Below are 10,857 nucleotides of genomic sequence, written 5' to 3' on the forward strand. Positions count from 1 at the left end.
ATTGGATTAGCCTTTATAATCTCCCTTAGGAAGCGTTCAAGAGAACGCAGATGACAAAGCAGCACAAAGTCTGCATATAGACACAATATATCCATCTCCATGTACTATCAAACTACAGTTAACATTCAGTAACACACACAAATCCATTTACCCCATAACATAAAAAACAGGAATATTGCAGAAATGCCCTCCATCATGTCTCTGATTGTCATTTGCTGCTGCCTTGTCACAAGACAAGGGCCCAATTATTTCCCTGCATGGCCGCCCTGTGCCCCAAACAACTAGTTAGGAGCCGCAACAACAAAAAGGGCCCCTATGTTCTGCAGAGCAGGGGCCCGGGCTGGTGCTGTAGGTCGCTGAGAGAGCTCTTTATGGCGTGGCTGAACCCTCTCTTCACGCCGTCCAGACTGATGGTGTGGTGTCCCTTTTTCTCAATGCTTAAAATTAAATAAAATATAACAAATGATGAAAGGTAGTTATCATTAAATAATTATTATTTTTTAAACTTTTCAACGTACGTAAAATCCTTTTACATTAACATTTAGGGCGCTGAGCAGACGCTGTTATCCGAAGCGACTTACTATAAGTACATTTGTCAGAAGAAAGAGAAACAATATATCACTGTCGGTACAGTAAAGATGTTCATAGAACCAAGTGCCAAGCACTTATAATCGCTAGGTTTACCCCATTCACTGTATTCAACAAAGCTAGCTAGGATAAGAATCAGGACAAGAATAAGACTATCATGGGGCATTTCCACTGGAGGGTGCGGTTTGGTTCATTATGCAAAGGTGTGGCATGGTTCGCGTTTCCACGGCCAAAAGTGGGCGTGATCCGGACTGAGCCATCTTGAGCCGTACTTGTCTCGCAGTAATCCTCCGTTGGGGTACTGAGACACCTGAAAGGATGCCGGCAAGTTCAAGCTACACACGCCGTCCGTTGATTAGTCGACAGAATCGTCTCTATTGTGCGGCGGGGATAATAACAAACAAACACAATACCCGCGAGGTATTTCTGGACAACAGCGAAAGCTTCGTTTATTGAAGAAAATGTCGTGCAAAAGTTTGATGTCCTTGTTGCTCTTTGTTCATTGTGTCGCGTTCTTCTTTTTCCTTGGATTTATTAGCAGGCTAAACTGTGTTGGGATGCTATGAGGTCACGATGCTTACGTAGCTGCCGCGGCTATCGACATACGGCTTAATCGCAGGGTACTGTCGGCGGTGGAAACGCGAGCTTTAACTGAGTTGTTCTATACCGCACCTTCACTACTGAGCTGAGGCATACTGGGCCAAAGCGTACCACCTGTGGAAATGCACCATATCAGTGTGGTTACCTGGGTTGCCCGGAACATGTCATCATACTTCAACATTGGGATTTGAGAAACCTCGCTGGCCCTCATTCACCAGTGTGGGCTTCTCTGTCCTGGTATGCCACACCAGCACCTGGTTGTAACACAGGGAGGAGAGCACATGCGATGGATGAAGACAATGAAAAAGAAAATAACCAATTGTCGTTATATATTTTCTTTAAAAGTCTTGAAAGATGTCTCATGCACACACATGGGCTATGCACTCGCACACCCGAGCAGAGAGAGGATGTCTTCACACAATCGATAAACCACGACAATGTTGAAACATGGCCCCATTCAAGAAACATGGGGGCATTTGAAAAGAGTCTAGAAGGCTAAGCCTGCGAGTGACAGACAATTCGACTAAACACACAATTTCAACAGCTTCTAATCTCCGGTGGATGACACCAATTGGTGACGCATAAATCATTGACATTCTTCACTCCAATGTCCTTGTTTCAAACCCAGCCCCCCAGAGAAGGGGGGGACCCTGCCCTGGGCTTACCTTGGTGCAGTTATCCGCCTTGGGCTCCAGGTCACTGAGGGATACCAGCGCACTGAGCAGGTTGGTCTCCTGGTAACCCGACTTGACGTCGCGCAGCTTGAAGACGACTTCAGACTTTCGGATGAGGAGCTTCAGGTTAATGGCGAAGCCAGCCATGTCGATGGCGAACGGCCGATTCGGTGCGAACCCCGTCACCCAGCCGCACACCTTGCCCTGGGCGTTGATCTTTGGCGACTCGTATTTCCGGCCTGCGATGAAGCCCACGGGCCACACGGACACCATCGTGGTGGAGCGCATCTGGGCGGTGTGGGGATAGAGGAAGAACCATCATGTGCCTGGGGTCACCCGTACACGCAATACCAAATTGAGCGGAATGGTAGCAATTAACGATTTTAAAGTCCATGTTTGTTCTACGTGCATTTCAAATACGTTAACCTTAACCGTAGCTATTAAACCAGGGCCATGTTTCCACCCCTATCCATGAAAATCAGACTTTTTGTTGGAACAAAAAGGCAGATTTAGAATAAATTGGAGATAAAAAGAGAATTGATACAGCCTCAGTGTACCATTTCAATTCTCTAGGTTATCGACTCAAAGATCCTTCCCCCCCCCCTGTTCCACACACGTCATCCTATTTGCATCATGCAAACCCCTCGGGGAAAAAAAGCATGACTGTCGTCACCTCCTCAAACAGCTGCAGGCTGTACACGTTGCCATCGTCCGCAAAGTACACCACCCCGGGGGGCGCCTCGCCCATGGTCAGGCGCAGCCAGCGCAGCCCCAAGTTCTTCTGGATGCTCCCCCGCGGGTAGGACCCCGTCATCCTCAAGACCCTGGGCGTCTCCAAGTGGAGGTGGGTGTAGTTGAGGCCTGTGGCCTTCAGCAGGCGGCGCACCAGGGCGGTTTTGTTGCGGGCGTCCTCGATCACGACCCAGTGCAGGTTGGCCACGTGGAGGAAGGTGTTCGCCATCCGCGTCAGCTCCGCCTTCTGCACTGCCCGCCGGAAGGTGGCGGTGATCACGTAGAGGGGCGCCAGCGTGGCAGACCAGGGCGGGGGGCGGCTGTAGACGTACTTGGTGCGCACCGCCTCCACGATGCCGCCGCCCGCCCCCGCCACGGCCCTTCCCAACGGAGCACAGCCCCCCCTGGGGGAGGAGTGGTCCCCCGAGGCAGAGCGGCTGTCGTTCCTTCTGTCTGTGGGGAAGGGGGGGAGGGCATTCAGGACACCGAGGGGGCAGTCATGTTTTGGCCAAAGTGTTATATCTTACCCTACTCTACTCTCCTAAGGCTGCTGATTCACTGTGCCGCATTGGCTATATCCTAAGCCAATCAGAATGCTTTCTACATTCCACAATCACTATCTGCCTAAGTCATCTAGCATTATTTACGCTAAATACAAGATGAACCTTAAAATTTGATTTTGGTAATCATGCTATGAGGCTTTACAAAACCATATTTCCAATGCCAAACAAATGTGTTGAAGGAGCTAAACCTTGTTAGGGTGAAAACGTGCATACCTGATTAATTTGAAGCCTATCTATTGCTTGGCTAGAAGTGCGGGAGTTTTCCTTTCAAATTGCATGCTAGAGCCATTGCATTGTAGATATTAACTATTGATCAATCAAATAAAGCAAGAGAAGTTGAAGCTGCAAGATGCATCATATATTGTGTAACATATAAAATAGAATATAAAGCAATGGACCATCCACCGTTTGGTAGACTATCTTGCAGACTCCGCAAATCAAAAGTAGGGCAGTAGTAGCAGCCAACACTAAATTATGCCGATCTGACTCATATTCGTGTTTTGGTATTTGCTCCAGATACGTTTTTTTAGCTTCAGGCTAAAATTTATAGATTTAGGCTCCATACCAATGTTATGCATTTCTTAGTTATGAAAGAAACTTGCTCATTGGGGATCTGTTTACAACATGCTCCTTTATAACTTGATAACTTTCAAAACTAGAGTCATGGCTAGGGTTGTCCCACTCCCAGCCTCAAGGCACCGGGGTTTCATCCCCCAAGGGCCACAATCGACCTATTCTTTAAAGGGTCTCCGTTTATGGTAAGAAGCTTTGGGTAAAAGCAGCTGGCTCAAGGATAAAGAGGGGTGATATATACCCGGCGTTCCTTTCCAGTAGAGGTCCGTATGGTTGCTGTTGCTTAGGTGCCAGATGAGGAGCGACCAGGGCAGGGCGATCAGCAGCAGAGTCACAAAGTCTCGATTGGTCACCATCTCACGGCTGGCTTAAGAAGGTTGGTTTGGTTTGGACAGTGGTTACTGTTAGAATGGCCAAGAGATAAAGGCTAGAGTCAGTCCTCCACACTCAAAATAGGGGGCAGTATAGTATAGTATCGTTTCTCTCATGGCCAAGGAAGGGAAAGGTCTGGTTCCCTGGTCTAATGGGCCATCACTGAGACACCTTGTGATTTGTATTTTAATGTACCGCAGGCTATAAGCACTCCATTAAGACATCAGCCACAGGTACCTTCAGTCGTGTGTGAGGAACGTAGTTTAGGGCCACTTCAGCTTAATGCACACTATAAATAGGGGCCAGAATATGCTTGATCCTTTCCCTAGTCTCTCATATGAAAAACTTTTTTCTACAGAAAGTCTTATGAAAGGTGTTTGATATTGCAGAATGATTATGGTATTGTTGTGTTCTATCATTATCCTTATTTTGTTTAGTGTTTGTTCTCCCCTTGATTACAAATACCAGCTGCATGAATCAATAATATATGCTATATCGGATCTGAGTTTCCTGAGAAATATTTCAAGTGTCAAATCAATTTTAATGTTGTCTGCATTAACACAATTTAAACAAATGGACTTCGGGGTTCGGGGAACACACATGCATGGAACGCAATCCGATGTTGCCTTGTATTTGACTGATAACACCTTTGGGGGACCATTATGTACGGTGTGCCATCAGGTAAAAGTATTTTTTTGTTTTTGTAGCCATCTTTAATTACTGTGTGTCTTTCATCAACACTTTCACATCAACACTACATAACTGTTGATAACATTGGGCAATCAGTCAGTTTTCACATGTTCAATGTCTCACCTTTTCAATTTCAGGCCAAGTCACAAAACATCACAATTCCACGTTGGTGTGTTATTATGCTCCAAACACTGTTGTATACTTCAGTGCCCTCAGGTTTTTTGTTCAAATAAACAAAACTACCCGAGACCTTGACAACTTGAAGCCTTAGGTGTGGAGTTAAGTTTCCTTCTCGATACTCACTTCCTAAAGGTTATGTCTACCTTTTTAACTGACTCACTTATGTTGGAATTGTAACAATTAAAATACTTCTGAGACCCAATTATTGAGTGCTTCTCTGGCTGAAGGTATTTTGAAGTTGTTTATAGTTAGGGTTAGGGTTAATTTTCTTCCTTGACAGCTGCAGGAATTCCCATGAATTGCATGGAGTGAGAAAAATCATTCAAAAAACATTCAAAACACTCAATATAAGGATGATAAGGATTTGCTGTCCAACGGATGACCTCCAACAAACAACAGAAGCAACACATCCAAGAAGTCATACTCACTGATTCACATATACAAAGATGCACTTTTGCCACTGAGTAGGATCCCAAATGTGGCAAGCCGGGTGGTTCCCCGGTTATCGCTATGCACCTAAAACGGTTGTTTCTTGCCCTCAGATCAGCGCCGGAGCACGCGGGTGACAAACTGTTTGGTCCCAGTGTCTAGCGGCCATATCCGCTAACCAATCCCGTGGGTCGGGTCGCGTCCTCACTGCCGGCCCTGTGGAGAGAGACGCACACAGGAGGTCAACCCCTCGGAAGAATGTGGCTTCTCATTGGCAAAACAAAGGCTGGGATTGTCACAGCTGACGGGGTAAGATGGGAGCGGGACGGAGCACCATAGCTGGGGGATTCCGGACAATTTAATAAATTGCATAATCTTTTTTTTGTTTTGTTAATGTCGCAACACAGACATAACATATTTGCGGAATCCCTTCAAGCGGGTTGTGGTGAAATTGATCGGCCAAAAGATCGGCCAGTGTGGCTGCGTTTCCCTGGCTGTATTCTATTATACACAGAGAGAAATTACCCAATCTAGCAAGAGGGCTGCCCCAGTGGAGCATGGAGGCTGCTCTGCTGAGCGGCCAGCGTGGCACATGGGCCCAGAGCAGGTGGCTGACATGAGGGAGTCTCCTCGACAGGGCCGTGCCACAGGCTCAAGCAAAAGGTAGATCTTCAAACCTCTAATCCGCAAACATGCATGCATGCACACACTCGGTTATGAATAGGACTTGGTTTCATGGGAGCTAAAAGTTTGGACGCAAGGAGGAATTACATTGAACATATGGATGGGGAATTATCTGAAGGGGATTATCACAAGTAAAGTGTGCAGATCATTTTCTGGATTATGCTTTATTCTTGCATACCGATAAAAAGTGACCACATGATGTGCTGGACATGCATCTCAAAGAAAAGCCTCTCATTGTTTTCTCATTTCTCATTCACCATGAGAAAGACTTTATGAATTAGAAAGAGTTTTACGACATGACAATGATAGCAGGATCGAGGATGACATCTGAATTATTTCATACCACTCAATAACAGTCAGCAAACAAGAACAGCATGTTTCTCCTTTGTGGATAGTGTTTGTGAGCCTGGCAACGGTATACAAGCTTAATGCCTACACCTTTCCATTCAGCAAACTCACAGCTACATTGTTTGAGCGATAGTGCGTGTCTTTGTAACTCAACTGCCTCCATAACATACTCATGCAATTGTTCTTCATCATATTTCAAAGTGTGTGTGTGTGTGTGTGTGTGTGCGTGCGTGCGTGTGTGTGCGCATGCGTGTGTGCATTTGCATGTTTTCATGTGTGCATGTGTTTGCATGTGTGTGTTTGTATGCGTGTATGAATGTGTGTGTGTGTGTCTGTGTGTGTGCATGCAAGTTTGCGTCTGTGTTTTTTAAATGATGACATAAATGTTTAATTCGCAGTGGTGTATTGGAGCCTAAACGGAGGCACGTGGAGGTGAATATCAGCCAACCGCTATGCATACTCGCTGTGATGGAACATCCCCTACAGGGACACCTCTCGGGCAGTATAAGTGTTTCCACTGAGCCAAATAGACGCATACAGGAAATTTACGACACGTTTTCTATTGAAAAACATCCTCAAGTAAAGGGGGTGGTAGGTTTGGAGAGGCGTTACAAGGTAGCTACTGTGTTTATGTGTTGCTTGGCAACAGTTCAGTCCCAGTCCAGTTGCGGATCTATTTTTGTTGGCGGAGCCAAATACATCATGAAATTAACAAACAAATCATTATCTGTTGTTGCTTATTACTGTGCTTGTAGAACTTTTTATAAAAGCAATATCCCACTCGAAGTCTTGCTGTTGTACTGAATATCAGCACGGTACACCATGCACTCCCTCTCGTGTGATATTGCTTAATTGTTACACTCATCCAGAGCTATATCTGTCACACAAACTAGCCTAAGTAGGCTTACACAACACTCTCCAGCCTCTTCATTCATTCAGTGACTGCAATCATAGTATTTTAAGAGTAATCTGATTATTTCAATCGTCAACCAATGTGTATGGGTATAATTCAATTACTGATTCTTGATTGCAAGCTACAGATCTTTACTGTCCATATTCTTACCATTCTGTCTTCCCTTTTTCTGACTACATTTATTATCCCTTGTCTAATTAGCGATCACCGACAGCCACATTTAACATGCAATGTCTCCCAAACTTTACATGAAATATGGCCAATATCCTTATTGTGGTCAATTGTGTTCATTCATGTACATTTTTATTTAATGCATAGTCCTCCAATTTTTTTCTTTTCTTTCAACTTTATTTATATTTTACATGTTTTGTTTCATTGTCTTTCTATTCCCACTTTTGCTTCCTCTACTGACTTCAAAAGAGAGTTGTCAGTAGAGGAAGGTGTGACTTTGCCTCCAACAGTGTGAATTCCAAGAACTGTGAGTTGGGAGTATTCATCACATTCTACCAGGAAGAAAGGCTCATTCTTGTCAAACTGACAACATTTTTGAAAAAATGCCCCATCCAAATATTTAACAGATTCATAAGCTAAGGACATGATTATTATTATTATAATTAGCTGTTGTGATTGTAACAGTATCAGTCGTAGTTCTATAAACATCATTAAAAATTGATTTGATTTACTAAAAAAATACATGAAATTCAAAACACCGAAGCTCAAAATATGCTGTGTAATAGTGCAGAATATTGATAAATATATCGAAATGTATCAAAAGGCTTGGTGGAAAACTTTCTCTTTCAATGAGAAACATAATTTTTTAAACATTCACTAAGTTGATCAGATGTTAAAACTGATTGTCAAATCATTTGAAAACGACGACAACATTATCCACTGTGTGTCTTGGATACAAGCAGTATCTGTCGTGCATCTTATGCTTTTGGATATGTTACTCTTCTCAAGATTTTTAAGGAGAATTTTTAAAAGTGAATGAGCCAGCCATGTGTTCTAGATTAGCCTACAAAAACTACTATTTCCACAAATTAAAGAATGATGATGAATCTATCGAATGTAGCAGACGTTTAGAGAGCGAGAGAGAGCGAGAGAAAGCGAGAGAGAGCGAGAGAAAGCGAGAGAGCGAGAGAGAAAGAGAGTTGGAGAGAGCCTAGGCCCTAGGTCAATTATGAACCATTTGAAATTCTACCTTGCTACCTAGTGATCCAGTGTTTGAAGGCATACACAGACTCAATACGCAAAATACAAGATTTATAGTTCAGAAACTTTTATATCGATTTCCCCTGCTTGGTTTCAGGACTCCGAAAAGCGTCGCAGACATGAAGAACACCTAGTTTAGTTTCTAAGCCCATGACGGATCGATAGCAAATTTGATCACCAAACAACAATCTAACAAAGTGAACCGTAGCCTACCTGATCACGCAGTGAAATGGGAAAATCACGAAACTCAATGAGGAAATTAAAATTTTCGGCGAAACACTCACCACCCCACACAAATGAGGAACTAAATTTATTGTTAACAATAAGTCTCACATGTCCTGCGACAGAAACAACATCTTTCTCTTCCCCCCTCTCTCAGGACACGCACACGCACGGATACACGCACGCTCGTTTTGCTGAATAACTTTTCACCTTATGCACAGCAGCTCTATCGCCATTCAGTCACAGCAAACATAGGCTACCGATCGAGGGGTCTCAGACACCCCCAATTTCACACGCATTCCATTATCCAAGAAATAGGGAATAGCGGAATGAAGAAAAAAGCAGAGATTAGGCTACATACCTGGATTTGCGTCGTAGCATCCCTCGCCCTCCTATAAATCCCCCCACTCAATTGTAAATAAACCCCGTAAGAGAAGAGAGACAAACAGGTCCATCACTTTCTTCACAACATGTCACCAAATGCCCACCGACGCTGCGTCCCGCATACACACCAGTCCGTCTTGCCTACAAGCGTGTGGTCGGTGTGAATTCGTCAGTTAGACTCCGAGCAGTGTCTGAAAGGTTGAAGCTCCGTGGTGAACTGCGCGCTCAAAATATGAGAATGTGACTGGAGGATTTCAGCTGCCGTATCGCATGCTGTTTCTACTTCTACTATATTCTTCTGCTGCTGTTGTTTTGGTTTATTAGAGATGGGTTAGCCTGCACAAATAAGTTGAGGGCCCCTCCGCAAAGGGGCACAAAAAGTGATTCAGCATACAAATGAAGTTCTGCCACCAAAAATAGTAATCAATGTAGAAGCATCACACACCTAGAACCCATGGGCTGTTACCATGGGAAACCTGAGAGAACTATCAGGGTACACATGTGGTCGCCATTAAGGTGAACATGAACGGCAGACGGGAGAGAGAACAAGACAACAGGAAGTGGAAATGAAGTGGTGAAAGAACAAAGAATAGCTTGGCCTGGGTAAATCTATCAAATATCACCAAAACATATATACTCAATAGAGTTTTTTACCCAAGCAAATAAATAGAGTGGGCTTCTCCATCAGTAGTCTGCTGAATGTGGAAATACATATACAATACAATACTTACTTAAATTAGCATGATAACATGATTTCAAGCACATTCACACAAACACATGAAAAGTAAAAAGGGTAGGCCTACACAAAAACCTGCATATATCTGACCAAGATATTCTGACATGCACTCCACCCGAACAGGTTCACCTGGGCTCAACCCAAAATGCTGCAGAGGAAAGACAATTCAAGGTTTGACAGTTCAACAAATGCAAACGGCTGCCCAGTAGATGAGAAAATGTTATCATTTTCTCAACGGAATGACGTTCCCCTTTGTTTATCATCGATCCATGTTGGGTTCTAAAATCCCGTGTGTCATTGCAGGCCGCTCCCCTTCAACTCTAAACCAATCAGGAACTCATGTATTAACAAGTTTACAATTGTATCTAAGTATATATAAACGTATATAAACGTCTCTAAATCGTGTTCGTCGCTTGTCTGTTGGTTTCAGTGACTCGTTGCAGCCCTCCTTCATCCCCTTCACCTCCGGAATTAAGCTCCGCCTGTCTACGGCAAAAGAGATAACATCCCCCAGGGCCGAAGCACTCCATCCATAGTCCGCCGCCACCTCCAGCGCGTAGGCACCATCAGGGGGAACTCATACCCGACATACTTCATGGATCCATCCAAGGCGTAGGAACCGGGGGGGACGGAGGGGACGTGTCCCCTCCAATATTGGAGACAGGCGCATTTGTCCAACCTAAAAATTATACCGGGGGGAAAAAAATATTTTATTTTATTTTGAAAGCGCAACACAGCGTCTTGTCACCGCTTCTTATTCTAGAAAACTGGATGATTGAGTGTGCAATTAAATAATTGATTTGATATTTATCAGTTCATTACTGCCATTCAAAATGTGTTTTCCTTTACATTTACAAATGTATCTTTTTAGTAGAATAAAATGTATTTGTGAATTTTTTCAGTGTTGTTAATTTATGACATATTTCTGTTCAAACCATTAACGGATCTGTCAGGTTT

General features: G+C 44.0%; 1 protein-coding gene across 1 annotated transcript; it reads right to left on the reverse strand.

Moving 5' to 3' along the window:
- Positions 1-1,355: 1,355 nt before the first annotated feature.
- On the reverse strand, positions 1,356-4,086 carry b3gat1b (beta-1,3-glucuronyltransferase 1 (glucuronosyltransferase P) b; the record flags this gene model as incomplete). The annotated part of the gene is made up of 4 exons (XM_079738111.1): positions 1,356-1,442; positions 1,854-2,150; positions 2,536-3,047; positions 3,972-4,086. The coding sequence occupies 4 exons, from the start codon at positions 4,084-4,086 to the stop codon at positions 1,356-1,358; spliced, it is 1,011 nt and encodes a 336-aa protein (XP_079594237.1).
- Between the last annotated feature and the right edge of the window lie 6,771 nt (positions 4,087-10,857).

Source organism: Pollachius pollachius (genome assembly GCF_949987615.1).
Source record: "Pollachius pollachius genome assembly, chromosome: 6".
Lineage (NCBI taxonomy): Eukaryota > Metazoa > Chordata > Actinopteri > Gadiformes > Gadidae > Pollachius > Pollachius pollachius.